This window comes from Falco biarmicus, chromosome 9 (assembly GCF_023638135.1).
Source record: "Falco biarmicus isolate bFalBia1 chromosome 9, bFalBia1.pri, whole genome shotgun sequence".
In the NCBI taxonomy this organism is placed as follows: domain Eukaryota; kingdom Metazoa; phylum Chordata; class Aves; order Falconiformes; family Falconidae; genus Falco; species Falco biarmicus.
Genome location: NC_079296.1, coordinates 36,073,397 through 36,087,184, shown reverse-complemented (window position 1 = coordinate 36,087,184; position 13,788 = coordinate 36,073,397). Strand labels below are relative to the sequence as shown.

The window sequence follows — 13,788 nt, the reverse complement described above, 5'->3', positions numbered from 1 at the left end:
TGTAGTGCCCAAAACCCAGATGCGGCCGCAAAAGCAAAAAGAGGAGAAAAACACCTCAAGTATGTATGCTGGAGAGATTAAAGCTCTGGTATTTTCTATTTGCTGCCATTACGGTGGGTGGAATTTGATGGTTTTCCAGATCAGTCTGTATTCCAGGAAAGGAGTTCGCAGTTCTGTTCTTGACATAAAATGTCAACATACACTAAAAATCAGTTTTGTAAAGCTTCTGATTATAGCCATTGTTGGAAGATCCCATCATGCAAACGAGAAGCTCAGTTGGAAAGCTGGAAAATACTAAGTATGACATAGCATGGTAGAATACATTTTCTAAGCACTGCCATTTGCATGAATGCTAAGATGCCTGTCTTAGGTGGGGAGATAATATAACTGAGTATATATATATGGATGTAATGGAAGAAATCAATTTCTTTCCTCCAAAATTATTTACAAGGACAAAAATCTGTAAATATGTGTGTATGTCTCTGCCTGGCAGTAATTTACTTACTTATTTTTTAAACTTTCAGGTAAGTCTCTCTCAAGGGTCCAGCAGTGGCTCTCAACGTAATCTAAATGGCCTGATGGTGATACATGGGATCCAGTTACAGCAAAGAAATCTGCCTGTAAAGGAGAAAACACTGTAAGTACTATAGATCATCTGTTGAACAGTAGAGCACTCTCACGGTGAGAGGAATTCAACCCAAAACATTGTGAGAGAACTTTCTGCACTGGAGAAAGCAATTCTTAATTATTTTCCTGCTTTTTTGTTTGTTTCTTTGTCCTCTATGAAACAGTATGCTCCTAGTGCAGGTTTTCTGTTTCATTCCTGCTGGTTTACCACTTAGCTGTGGCATTACTCTTGGCACTATCTGACATCCTGAAAAGAGATGAAGCTCAGAATGGGATAGAGAAACTGATTTTCTCAGCTGCAGGAGGTGGACCTGTGTTAGATCTAGGCTATGGGTGTGAAAACTGATGCTAACAGTATGTTTTTTTATAATCTGTTCTGTGATTAATTTTATACTGAAATCCCCAATGACAAGGTTCATAGTTTAATAAAAAAAATCAATAGGCTTCTTTTTTTCTTTTCCGTCCCCTGTTCTTTTCTAATTTGGCTGTAAATTACTGTAGTTATGTAAAAAAATGAAAACACATCACCTCTATCCACTTATCATATTATTAATGTCACACGTAGATGAGCGCTTTGCTAACAGGTAGTTATCAGTCATGTTGACCATATCTCTTGGTTTTGTGATTCTTTTGTTAGTGACCTGGATGACAAACGGCCAGGCTCCAGTTCCATCCTCTCTACCAGAGTGTGGCCAAGTCGTCCTCTAGAGCTCAGCACATCATCCCTGTCACGTTCCACAAGAAGGCGAAACCCACCACCACGTACCCTGCATCCCATCAACAGAAGCCACTCTGGTACTGGGACCCCAGGGTCTGTGGATGATGTCTTCAGGGGAACTCGATTGTACGTTTCAAAAGCAGTTTCTTGCTGCAAGTTACCATTATTTAGAGAACCCAGCTTATTCAGAAAGCCTTCAGATGAACAGAAAGAGCATGAGTTATTTTTGGGGTCTGGAGAACGAGTCTGATGAGGAGCAGCTGAGGGACCTGGGGCTGTTTAGCCTGGAGAGGAGGGGGCTCAGGGGGGACCTTGTTGCTCTCTACAGCTACCTGAGAGGTGGAGGTGGGGTCTGTCTCCTCTCCCAAGTAACAAGTGATCGGAGAAGAGGAAATGGCGTCAAGGTGCACCAGGGGAGGTTTAGATTGGACATTTGGAAAAATTTCTTCAGCAAAAGGGTGGTCAAGCACCGGAACGGGCTGCCCAGGGAAGTGGTGGAGTCTCCGTCCCTGGAGGTATTTAAAAGACATGTATATGTGGTGCTTAGGGACATGGTTTAGTGGTGGACTTGGCAGAGCTGGGTTAACGGTTGGACTTGATGATCTTAAAGGTCTTTTCCAACCTAAACGATTCTATGATTAAAGAAATTAACTGCCCATTAAAGCACAATTTCCCCTGAGAAAGCAGAGTTGCTAAAATTAACATTTACTGTGCTACAAGCTGTGACTCAATGAATTGCATACATATTTAGGTAGTTTTGCACACAAACTATAGACTCTAGTCTGTGCAGTACAAGCAAAGCAAATACCATCTCTTTTTTGGCATTGACTTTCTTTTTTTTATAGCCTGTTTTTAAGATTAACTTAAAAATCTAGGGTTTGGAGATCAAACTACCTGTTGCTATCCTAGCCCAGACTGGGCTGTGAAGAAGGTGCTTATCTTAGATAACCTATCTGACTGACCAAAGGACTCCTAATGAACTCAGTGAGCCCTCAAATCACATCTAGAATCTCTGATTTTTGTTTGGCATAACAATCTGACTGAATGTAGTCATTTAAAGGGAGCACAGGGTATTAGGAAACAATACAGGGTTTAATATACTTCTGTATTCCAGGTGCTTTAAATTGACGCAGTTCCCCTTCAGTTTTGTAGTTTACCTATAAACTCATCCAGTCTGTTATTTTTTGTCACGTACTGCTCAGAGACTTGTTCCTTGTCCTTTCACACATGATGCTTCTACTTCCAGTATTTTATTCTTCTGTTCCCTTTCCTCAGGTTTCAATCGATCTAACAGTCGTTGACATCTCCCCTTCATTACCATATATTTTAGATGTATGTAGAGCATAGACTTAGACTGTCTAATGTAGACATGTCTACATTACCAGACATGTCTAATGTAAACTTGTCTATGTAGAACATAGACTAGAAAAATCTTTTTTTTAAATGCTGACTATAGTTTGAAGCTTTTCTGATGTATTCTTCTGAGGAATCCTTCCTTCAGCCAACTCCAGAACGCGTATAGAGCTAGGACCTCTTGATCTTTTCTAGCACTTCTCAAACATACAATAACATGCAGACATATGTGAAAAGGCTGTCATACAAAAAGGCTGTACCTAGAAAATACAGTACTTTTTTACATGCCTCCCGTGACTAAAGCTTAATTAATTTTGTATTTTGTACAATTAGATTGGTTTAGCTAAAGCTTAATTCATTAGCTATTTTGTGCAGTTAGATTGTTTAGAAGGCTCTTGGCACCTGTTCCTTCTGTTATATTATGCTCAAACATAACATGGAGAAGGTGGAAGCCTAGCGTTACCCCCAGATGTTTTATTTGACGCTTGTAGTAAGTGAAAGAGCTATAATATGCACTTGGATTAGGTAGCTTTTGTTACTTGCTTTGCTTAAAACATGGGCTGCTGCTGTTTTCTAGGTTCATCATTTATCTCCAGTTGCTAGGCTGAAGTTAGCAGTAAGCAGTTCTTCATCCTAAAGGTTATGAACAAAGAGCAGAAAATAATGCCGTATCTGGGAATGGGCAGAAAAAATTCTACCATTGTATGGCAACTGGCCATGAAGACACCTTTATATACACACACCTTTATTGTGGAGTACCAGCTGCACAGCACACTCCTTCAAAATGTGCTGGATGCTGCATTTTAACCACCAACCAGCTTTGATATACACTCGTTACCAGGGTTTCTGCTGGGGCATTCATTCTCAGACTCACTTTTCCTATGTGCTTCATATTAAATATTTTGAAAACTAGAAGTTCTTGTTAGTAGATGAGAAAGATTCCTGCCAAACTTTACCTGCATCAGAACTCCTCTTCTAAATTGTCTCCAATAGGCAGCCCTAACGCCAGCATCTCACAGCAAAATTCTGCAACTGTTGCTTTTAGTTTTAATGTTGTTTGTCTATAATGCCAAACAAACCGACCATATTGTATGTTTATGCAATGCCAAACATATAAACTGTATGTTTTTTCTGCTCTTATTGGGGCATTTCAGTCCAACTGCACATGAGCAGCTGACCTCACCCTCACCACTGCTGCTAAACCGAAATAATCCCCTACCACCTATTACTACCAGCAACGTGGCAGAGCATGTGAGCACTGCAGGATCCCAGAAGCATAAGGTAAGAGGCACAGTAATTTAAATTTATTATTGAATAATTGAATAGTATAAAATTGTAACCACTGCTGATCAAATTACCAAACCCAAGAGTTCCCATTTATTTGTTATCTTGTGACAGCAACTGAAATAGATGCACAAAAAAAGCCGTATCAGTTTTGACTAACAGCATCACCAAGAGTGGAATACTTTAATTCTAATTAATGGCAGAATTTTTTCCTTGCCATAACTAGGTATAGAATATTTGTCTTGGAAAATTAGCTTTAATTTCTAGGCTAATTATTTTGCATGTACTGCTGCAATAGGAAGTCATCGTAACTGTTACTCTTCAATGCAGAAATCTCGAGGGAACTCAAGTAGAGCTCACAGTGTAACAATACAAGAAGATACCCACCAGCAGCCACAGGAGCGGCTTTTCTTACCTGATCATTTCTCCAGGCCTAACAGAACCAACACGTTCTCGGTAAGGCATAGCAAATTACACCAAAATCATCCTTAGTTACTGAATAGGGTGCTTTGACAATTAACGTAGTCAAACATTACTTGAGAACCAAATGTTGTAGGTGGTCAGTGCCAGGGAGTTCATCAACTTTGCCACTTGATTAGATACTCTCAGGTTAACAGTAACATCATTGCTTGGCACTTCTGAAACAAGCAGAGCAAGTCACTTGTTCATGGATAGCTCTTCCACTATAGTCCTCACAATCAGCTGCTAACCACACCTATATGCAGCTGGTGGTACTCAACTTCTTTTGAAAAATGGAAGTTTGAAACACTTGCGGAAAAAGCTAAGTATTCGATCTTACCATTCGATCTACCATCTGCACTGGTAGTCTAGCATCTTCTGTGAACGTTTTAGAAGAACTATGGGGTAGGAGAGGATGCTGTAAAGCTTTGCATAGGTGTTAAGAAGTCATTCCTGCAGCTGTATTCAGAAGCACGAGGGCAGGGTAGTCTTTTAACACTTTCTTGCATAAGTTTGCGGTACTACCACTGTGCAGTCTGTTTCAGTATTAAATACTTTTGGTTTAATTTATTGAAACACCTACTCTACTGCTATCTTGGTCTGTCTAACAAAGTATTCTTTATCTAAGCCTTAAAACACTAATTTCAATGATAGCTTTTAGATAGCTGCTTGTTTGGTTTCTGTGTACAATTTCGACATCCTTTGACTTAGCTTTCACAAGTGTACAAACTTTCTAAAATCTATTTTGTAACAGAACAATTTCCAGAAATGGTGAGAATGCCTTTAACTGGCCCAGTGATCATTCTAAGTAAGTGTTATAAAAACATATTTTCTACTCCTAAAGTTGGTTTAACCCTCCTTACACTTGTAAAAGCTCTACTTAGACCTTTACAACATCATACAAGTTAGGAAATGTATGTGTTTAAGTAGCTCGTAGCTGTATTATAATCTTGATGTTTAAATTTTTTTCACACAAACATAAATGACTTGAACTGTCTTTTCAGCCAGATCCACAGCACCACTGTTCTTGCACTGTTACTGATCATAGTAATCGGTCTCGGACAAGCAGAGGATCAACAGGTTCAGGTACGCTTATCAGTCACAGAATTCAGTCAGATCAAGCAAGAGGTAATCTTTTGGGACAGGGATGCATTTTCTACATAGGCAATTGCATTGAGGAGGTTTTTCAAAGTTCTGTTTCGTGTTTTACACTTTCCATTAAACAGGTTTTATACTTGCATGTAGAGTATGTAATGGCTGCATGCTTTTTTCATTACCACCTGGTAGTTTAAATCATTTAAGGAAGTTGAATGTAATCAGTCACAATGCTTCTCATGTTAAAAGCAGGAGTTGCCAGTTTAAACAGAAACTAGCAACAGCTACTTCCTGTCCAAGGATTTTTCTTCTGCTCCGCTATACAGCTGAAAAAAATTGCATTACTTCCAAAAGAAACTTACTTGTGCTGTATCTGGAGGGGATTCTACTAGATCTGTGCTAGATTTCAAAATTGCATAATCAGCCCGAAGTGTATTTTAAAGCCAGTACCTGTACCAGTATAATTTACATGCATACTCTGAAATCAGAGTTGCTTGAACTGTTTAACAAGTGCATGAACTTTATGGAGTTACTTGGTATAGCCTAAAATGAACTTCATCTGAAATGACTTGTTTTTAATTGACTGAAGTATCAAGGCATTCTTGTTAATGTCACGCATAACTTTTACCCTCTAGGTTCCCTTCCTTCCCTGCAAAGTCATCGCCTTAAATTGTTTATGGTTAATACGCTTTGAGAATAGTCTTCATAGAGGCTTCAGAGTAGTTACACAGTCACTATCAGGGTTGTTTTGTAGTTTCTGGTTTTCTTTTAATAGTAGGAAGCTACAACATTAAGCTGCAGGTGTGTACGTAAGTGTTAATGGTAGACCAGTGAACCTTACCTTCGGAGATTTAGGTTTTGACCTTTCGCTGCACACACAAGGGCTTGTCTAGCCAGTGGAAGGGGAGTATGTTCATGGATGATGGTAGAGCAGAAAGTTGACTGTTGTGCCCTGGATCAGCTTTTCTGGATGCCATCTTTATAGTGCTCAGCTGAGTTCACCTTGAGTGCTCCTCGTTACCTTCAATACAAAGTCCAGTTTGGTATCACCTCCACCGGGAAAGGGTGGCACAGAGCAGGGCATTAGATGCACTGGGTTCTTTTCGTCACAGTGTTTTGGGATTCCTTACGGTGTTGTCAGAATTTCCCACACAAAAATACACTAACAAGGTAGGATTGTAGCTGCAAGAGTTAATGGAAGCTGCAAAAGTTAAGGTAGCAAGTACCTGGGTGATGGGTCTTTTAGCTTAACAGCTGAACAGCCTACTACCACTAATGTAAGTGGTACAAGAGGCAACTTGAGTTTAACAAAGGCACTGAAGTAACTTGTTTTTAAACAAAGGTGGTTTAGGCTGAAATTAAAATAAAAATCTGCACCCCCTCCCAAAAAAAACCAATCAATCAACAATACCTTTAAATGTAAGATGAGTTTCACGACTGCTGCATTAAAATAATTTAAATCAGCAACTTTGTAGATTTAAATACTTCATGAACCATCAAGAAATACAGTAGTTTCCTGCAACGCAGCAACTATGAAAGCACAAGATTTGCCCCTTTTGGAAGGCCAGTCACTTGTCCAAAATTCTGTAAATTATACATAATGCAGTTGATAGCCACATAGTAGAATTAAAAAAACAACAACAACCCACCCCCTCACCCCCGCATTTTAATTTTAAGCTAAAGGAGATGTATTTGGTGCTTAGTTTTAATACCTTCCAGAAGTCTTAAAGTTGTACATGATCTCTGTTTATTAGGTCTTCAGCTGCATGGCTCTGTGAAAGCCCACAGTCGAAGTGGATCGGTCACAAAAAGCAAACAAGGGTTCTAACGTGCCATGAGGAAGTCTCTCTCCATCTCCAGTCATGAACCACCTCTCATTCCCAGCAATGTCAACATTGTTTACAGAGAGTTTTCAAACACCCTTCCTTAGAAATAGTTATTTTTATATAAATCTAAGAAGCAGCTGCCAAAGATTAGAAGTGGTATACTTAAACATTCCATTTTCTAACACTAGAAAAAGTTACACTCCAGAGAAGGGCAAATATACTCCAGCAGACAGTAAAACCCAACTCCTAGAAAAATCTAGCAAATGCTCTCAGTCATTGCTGTTTTCCAAGTACTGGCTTGTGACTGGTTTACATTGTTACAAGCAGGTACTGCAGAACCTGATTTTTCCATTAGCTGTACAGAAGATTCATCAGGCCTTCCACATCAGTAGTCATTTAAATTTTTTAAACTGTATTTGTATGTTTTAAAGCAATATTATACTATGAAAAGCAAGCACAGCACGTGATACTGCTTCTACAGCTCAAGACTAACTTAGGAATCCTGTAGTAATGGCAGCAGATAGCACAGTTGCGTAAAACTAAGGTAGCAAACCAAAACCGAACTGACAGCTTCAAGGGTAGCACACCACTGGCTCTGCCTGTGTTACATACTTGTACCTCTTCCTCGTGGCTAAAGAAGGTTTAAGAGGCAAAAATGAGACTTCTACTCCAACTCAGTAGTTCCAGACAGCATTCAAAGTACATTGTCTTCCTGGTGAGGTATGTTATGGTCATTTCACAGAGCAGGCCAGAATCCCTTTCTAAAACTACCTACAATTATACAAGACTTCTGCACTCTGCCGTGGAGCTCCACAACCCACAGATGCCATGTAGCTTTTAATAGACGTTCTGCACTGCGTGACAGACCCACTGGAGGTATTAGCTGTAGTTGCCCTTGTGGCTCCAGATAAGACAAAAACATGAAATACAGGCTTCTCAAAATAAGTGATTAGTTGAAGGTCTTACTCCTAAACAGTAAGTTCCACACTACAAGTGTAAAAACAAGGTAAAGATAACCACTTACCGTATTTTAACAAAGTTAGGACACTGCACAAAACCAGTTGTTCCTCCATAATCTAATTAAGGAACACTCTTTTTCTACATTTCCTTATTAGTATTTTTTCCAAATTGCAATTCAGAACGGAAAAAACCTGTCAGTATTCTTTATGAAGCAGTTCCCGTACTTCCACAGTCTTTAAGTTATTCAGTCCATCAAATGTCAGTGGTACCAGAACAGAAAAAATAATTTTTAATCAATATTGAAGTTTTTTCAGTCCAGTTGATCTGAGTATACTGTAATCAAAAAGAAAGCAAAGCAGAACTGTGCAAATATGGCTGAGTTAACTTTCCTTTGCATTTCTAGAAGGGGAAAAAATAAGCTCTGGGCTCAACCTAAATCTCTTTAAGTTTGCACAGAGATAAATGGATGCTAAAGAGAGGCCTCTATTCACTGAACTCTTTCAAAATACTGTTTCTCTTCACAGTTATGACTACTGGAACATTATACACTATGTCATTTAGTTACCTCAAGCTAACCGGAGATAAGCATCCCATCTGTATCAGTGCTATTCCTCAGGGACCAAGTTAGTTTTCTGTAGCTCTAGTGTGTAAGAGTTACAAAAGTAGACAAACTTTGAATAGACTTCTAGTAATATAATGTAGTATTTTATAGCCTAGAGGAGTCAGTGTGTTAAAGTGAAAGCAGCCTCGTCATAAGGTAATTTTTGGTTTCTGTATAAACAATTGACACCAGAGACTTCTCCTGGGCTGTTGATACCTATTTCATATAGTAAAAGTTATGTTCAAGTCAGATGTTATGCAACTTAATGGTAACACTATACTGTCTCCAAATCAGGATTTTTGAAAGCAGCCAAGTAAACAGGAACAGTTCCCACCTACCTCTAGCTTCCCCTAAGAAGCTCTGTTAGTTCCTGAATGCTGTCAGTTGAGACCTTCAACTCAAAAGTAAGCGTTCACCTTGTGGCTCGTAAGCCTTTGAAAAATCAATCACAATATAAGGCCAGCCTCATTCCTTTGAATAGTGAAAACTAGTTCCCTTCAAATTCGTGCCCCTGCACACTACATCAAGTAGTTTAGAAACAAGTGAAGCAAAAACCTTCTAAGTATTTGCGCATCTTAAGGAAGTAGTTCACTTCTGAAATAACAAGTGTTGACAAGTACAGTGAAGTAGCTCATCACTACCGTCCCACAGCAGGCTTCACTGTCATGGTATTGAAGTAACACGCAAGATATTCCTAAGCTTCGGAACATCATGGGACATCATGAACCCTAGAAATACACTGAATAGACTCTGTGCTGTGGATTGTTAACTGTTAACCTCACCTCAGCGTGTCAGAGAATTTCTGCATAGTCATGTACATGCTGCAGTCTCATACTCTTCTTAAGGCATCTATCGCAGGCAGGCAAAGACCAAACACAAGGTGGCCCTTTCACCTAATGTAGCGTGACCACCGCCGACACCACAGTTGACCATATAGCCATATTTTCAGCTGCTATAGAAGTATGTAGTAGTTACTTGACTTAAATCAGTCAGAACAGTGCATGTGATGTTTGTTTTCAGCAGCTGCCTAGAAAATGTAGAGACAGTAGTGGAAGCAACATAGCACCAAATTCTGCAAAAACTTTTTATTTATTAAATCTGTCATTTTCCAAAGTACCTTTATAAATCCGCTGGAATATCTGGAAAACATCTGTTGAGCTGAACTGCAAAACCTTTAAAAACAGCAGAAGGTTTGTTACAAAAGAAGTGTGTGAATAGCAAAAAGATAGTATTTCCAACTCAGAAACCACAGGAATATGGCACTGAAGACTCTCAAAGGTATGGAATTACGCTGTTTTACCCTCAGCTGTACCAATATCCGGTAGGTGTTTGGAAGGCAGGTGCTTCAACAAGTTCAATAAACACACCACCATCCCAAACATCATACTGCTTCCTTACTGTAACAAAACTTTTAGTCAAAGAATCTGTTTGATCTTAACTGAAGAGCACCAAAGTGATTTTAAACATCTTCAGGATGGATTCCGCATCATACCTCCCACTCACAGCAAGTTGATGCACACGCAGTCCAAAACAGTAGCCCAGAAAAAAGCTCAAATTCTCCCAAATCCACGTTCTCATACAAAACAACACCTGATATTTCAGCCTACACAGTTCTTTATTTCTTTCTCTATTTCTTTCCTTTCCTGGCTGCAGTCTTCTTTCCTCCTTTTTTAGCACTACTCCCATATTTTGCTTCCAGTTGGGCCAGAAAGTCATCCATTTCCTTTTCCCGATCTTTATTTCTCTTCTGGGGAAGGGGGAGAAAAAGAAACCAAATTCAAAACTTTTACTACTGCCCAAGACAGCTGATTCTATTGAAGATAAGATAGCTACATAAAATCTTGGAATAATTAAACAGGGAATACAAGCTACAGAAGGTATAATACTGTAAAGGAAAAGCCCGCTTGTATGGTCTAGGCCAGGGGTCCTCAAACTTTTTAAACGGGGGGCCGGCGCGCGGATGAAGTGGCAGGCAGTCATCTGCAGCTGCTTGGTTTCCCCCCCGCAACCCCTGGCCTGGGTGTGTGTGTTCTGTAAATACCGGGGGGCGGATTGAGGACCCTGGGGGGCTGCATCCAGCCCGCGGGCCGTAGTTTGAGGACCCCTGGTCTAGGCTCTATGCCTAACTTCCTGAAGTATCAAGACAGAGGTAAAGGGTGACTGTAAAAATTCATGACAGAAAGCTAGGAAAAGCCAATCCACTTCTAGTTTAGACCCAAAACTCTACTACAATTGGAGAAATTATTAAGCATGAACATTCTAGGGAGCTCACTGGATGACAAGAAAGAAGAAACAGAAAACGTTCCAGAACACGGAATGTAAACCGTGTGTTTCTTTCCTCAGTCCCCAAGATGCAAAAGTGAAGTAGCAAGTTCTATTGACTTCTACATCCTCCGGGAATCCCTCAGAAAAAAATCATTAACACTTCCTAACTCCCTAAAACTAGAATTTAAGTATTTTGACTGTGTATGCAATAAGGATATTAAAGTAACTTTGTTAATTTTTAAAAAGATGCAGGAAATAAAATCCATACCATGCTCTGACTTAATTAAAGTACATAGCTAGTTAACATTAAGGTCAGGTTTTAACCTCAGGAACTCAGAAGAATTGCAAGGATGCAGAATACAAAGATGCTCAGGGAAAACACAATTATAAGCTGGTAACTTATCTTCAACAGATACAAAAAGCCTTACTTGAATCAGCGCTTTCAAGTCATCTTCTCCACCAAGGCCCAGTTCATCTTTAGTCTTCTCTGCCTCTCTAGCTTCTTTTTCTGCCTGAAATAGCAAACTAGTTTTTTAAAAAGCATTTCGGACAGTATTTGACAAAGCCTTACAGTAGTTACCAATAACTTTTTTTTGCATCTGAATACAAATTGATGCAGGAGAACATGAATGGTTTCCAAGTTTGGCCACAGATGAGAAATTGTCAAAGAAAGCCCATTCCGGTTCCACAGTTTAGTAGATCAGGTTAGTTTTTTTGCAGTTTCACAATGCTGAACGTGATGTCTGTCCCCATCCCTGTGACCCCCACCCACACTTATTTTGTCTTAGTAGCTATTACATTTTCTTTAAGTCAGAGAAAGGTTACTGTGATGTGCATATAACATACTCTACAAAGTGCCCAAAAAAACCCGGGTTGGAGAAGAGGTCCATTTAGTCCAGCATGTTATTTCACACTTGCCAGAAGGCAAGCATAATATATTTCTACCATGTATCCTTCTTCAATACAGCAACTCATAGCTTTGTAAATAAACGCAGCGCCATGCAGAACTATTAAGCCATTGTGTATAATAATGAAATGAAAGAATAATAAGCAACAGCCTATTACAACTCTTTTTAAAAGCCTTTCACAACAATTGCAGGGGGGCGGGGGGGGGGGGGAAGGGGAGGACACAGGTGATAAATGTGAAAGTCAAGGATTCTGAGAGCAAGATCTGTAACCCAGCAATCCTGTGGCAAACATTTGTCTCGAGAACAGCTGTGTTTGTTTCTACCAAGGAAGATTAAAGGCTTATCACAAATAGCGCTTCCCTTTGGTCCCTGATTAATATAACCTACCCGCCTTTTTCTTGCCATTGTTTTCTGCTTAGACTCTTCTAAAAAACATTTGTAGGATGGGACTTCTCCAGAATCGATGGCTTCCTGTATGATTTTCCTTATTCTTGGTTCATCGGTATAGTCCACACACAATACAGACTCCATTATTCTGTCCATGTCCCCCTCAAAATCCACGTACGCTGCTTTAATATCGGCGAGCTCTTCTTCCGAGTGTTTATAGCTCTTCTCAAAATCTTCGATGTCTTTCACCGTGATCTGAAGCAGAGAAGAGACACTCGAGCCGCTGGATTTACCAGGGTGCGGCGACAGCACGCACCCCCCGCCCCCGGACAGCGCCTTCCACGAAGCTGGCAAGGGGGACACGGCCACAGCGCTGAGGCTGCGGGCTGTGCCCGCCCCGTCCCCGGGCCCACCTTGTTGAAGAGCAGCCGCCAGTACTCGTGCCAGTCGCGCTCGCCCCTCAGCGCCTCGCCCTCCTCGTCCACCGTGCCCCGCTCATCGTACAGGGCGCGCTGCGCCTCGTCGCTCAGCACGGCGTAGGCCTTGCCCAGGACCTGCGGGGAGAGGGGCGCCCGCCCCGTCGGTGGGGGGTGGGGGGGTGGTATAGTTGAATTGAAATAACTAGAGCCCGAAATAAATTCACTATTTATTAAGGCGGGAAAGCAAAAACAGCTGGGCGGCCGGGGAGTCACAGCTCCATCCAGGCTCGCCAATTCCGACAAGCGACACAGCCCTCTTATCCTCAGCTTCAAGGCCGGTTTAAGCAAACAGTTATGCTTTCGGTCACGTAGCAAGAAGCTGTATATTACAAAACTAATCTATTTTTACACAAAGGTCTAAACAAAGACAAAAGTTGTCACAGTAACATGAGATTACGGTTTAACATTGGCCTTGAGAAAGTACGTCTTGCAACCTCACGGTTAAGTCTTTTCCCGCCAGACAGAACGTTCTCAAATCTGTTGCAGCAAGATCATTCCTGCTGTTACAACCCAACCTGATCAGCAAACTACCCTCAGTTACTTATTACAGGGGGCGAGCCGCCCGCCCGCCCGCCCGCCCGGCCCGAGAGGGGCCGCCCCCCCCCCGCGCTCACCTGGAAGCGCCGCGTCGCCTCCTCCTTGTCGCCGGGCTGCGCGCGGTCGGGGTGCACGCGCAGCGAGGCGCGGCGGTAGGCGCGGCTGAGCTCCCGCCCCGAGGCCTGCCGCCGCGCGCCCAGCACGCCGTACAGGTCGGCGCTGCCGAACGCGGCCCTGCACTCCTCCAGCAGCCCCATCGCGCCGCGCGCCTCCCGCGAGATGGGCGGCG

At 41.4% G+C, this 13,788-nt stretch overlaps 2 protein-coding genes and 1 long non-coding RNA gene across 4 annotated transcripts in view; 1 reads left to right on the top strand and 2 right to left on the bottom strand.

Annotated features, from left to right (window-relative positions):
- The window catches only part of FAM149B1 (family with sequence similarity 149 member B1), a 19,890-nt gene extending 7,444 nt beyond the window's left edge, over window positions 1-12,446 (top strand). The window contains exons 9-15 of one of the 2 annotated variants that reach the window (XM_056351043.1): window positions 6-59; window positions 525-637; window positions 1,265-1,471; window positions 3,853-3,979; window positions 4,313-4,438; window positions 5,446-5,527; window positions 7,291-12,446. In XM_056351043.1, coding sequence (XP_056207018.1) covers window positions 6-59; window positions 525-637; window positions 1,265-1,471; window positions 3,853-3,979; window positions 4,313-4,438; window positions 5,446-5,527; window positions 7,291-7,364 — 783 coding nt within the window. In that variant the 3' untranslated portion in view covers window positions 7,365-12,446. The remainder of the gene's footprint in view (window positions 1-5; window positions 60-524; window positions 638-1,264; window positions 1,472-3,852; window positions 3,980-4,312; window positions 4,439-5,445; window positions 5,528-7,290) is intronic. The other variant, XM_056351044.1, reaches the window with a different exon arrangement.
- LOC130154714 (uncharacterized) lies at window positions 519-7,329 on the bottom strand. Its single transcript, XR_008823834.1, has 3 exons — window positions 7,249-7,329; window positions 6,378-7,120; window positions 519-618 (listed from the first exon to the last, which is right to left on the bottom strand). It is a non-coding gene; the product is annotated as an uncharacterized LOC130154714 (long non-coding RNA).
- On the bottom strand, window positions 9,994-13,788 carry DNAJC9 (DnaJ heat shock protein family (Hsp40) member C9). Its single transcript, XM_056351047.1, has 5 exons — window positions 13,577-13,788; window positions 12,897-13,037; window positions 12,484-12,738; window positions 11,617-11,700; window positions 9,994-10,670 (listed from the first exon to the last, which is right to left on the bottom strand). The coding sequence occupies exons 1-5, from the start codon at window positions 13,754-13,756 to the stop codon at window positions 10,551-10,553; spliced, it is 780 nt and encodes a 259-aa protein (XP_056207022.1). The 5' UTR covers window positions 13,757-13,788; the 3' UTR covers window positions 9,994-10,550.

What these genes read in the sequence shown, in the direction of transcription:
- DNAJC9 (XM_056351047.1), bottom strand. Translation starts at nt 13,756, where the DNA reads ATGGGGCTGCTGGAGGAGTGCAGGGCCGCGTTCGGCAGCGCCGACCTG. An exon ending in GGCGGCTGCTCTTCAACAAG is followed by an intron (nt 12,739 to 12,896) that starts GTGGGCCCGGGG and finishes TCTCTGCTTCAG; the next exon opens with ATCACGGTGAAAGACATCGA. An exon ending in CAATGGCAAGAAAAAGGCGG is followed by an intron (nt 11,701 to 12,483) that starts GTAGGTTATATT and finishes TTGCTATTTCAG; the next exon opens with GCAGAAAAAGAAGCTAGAGA.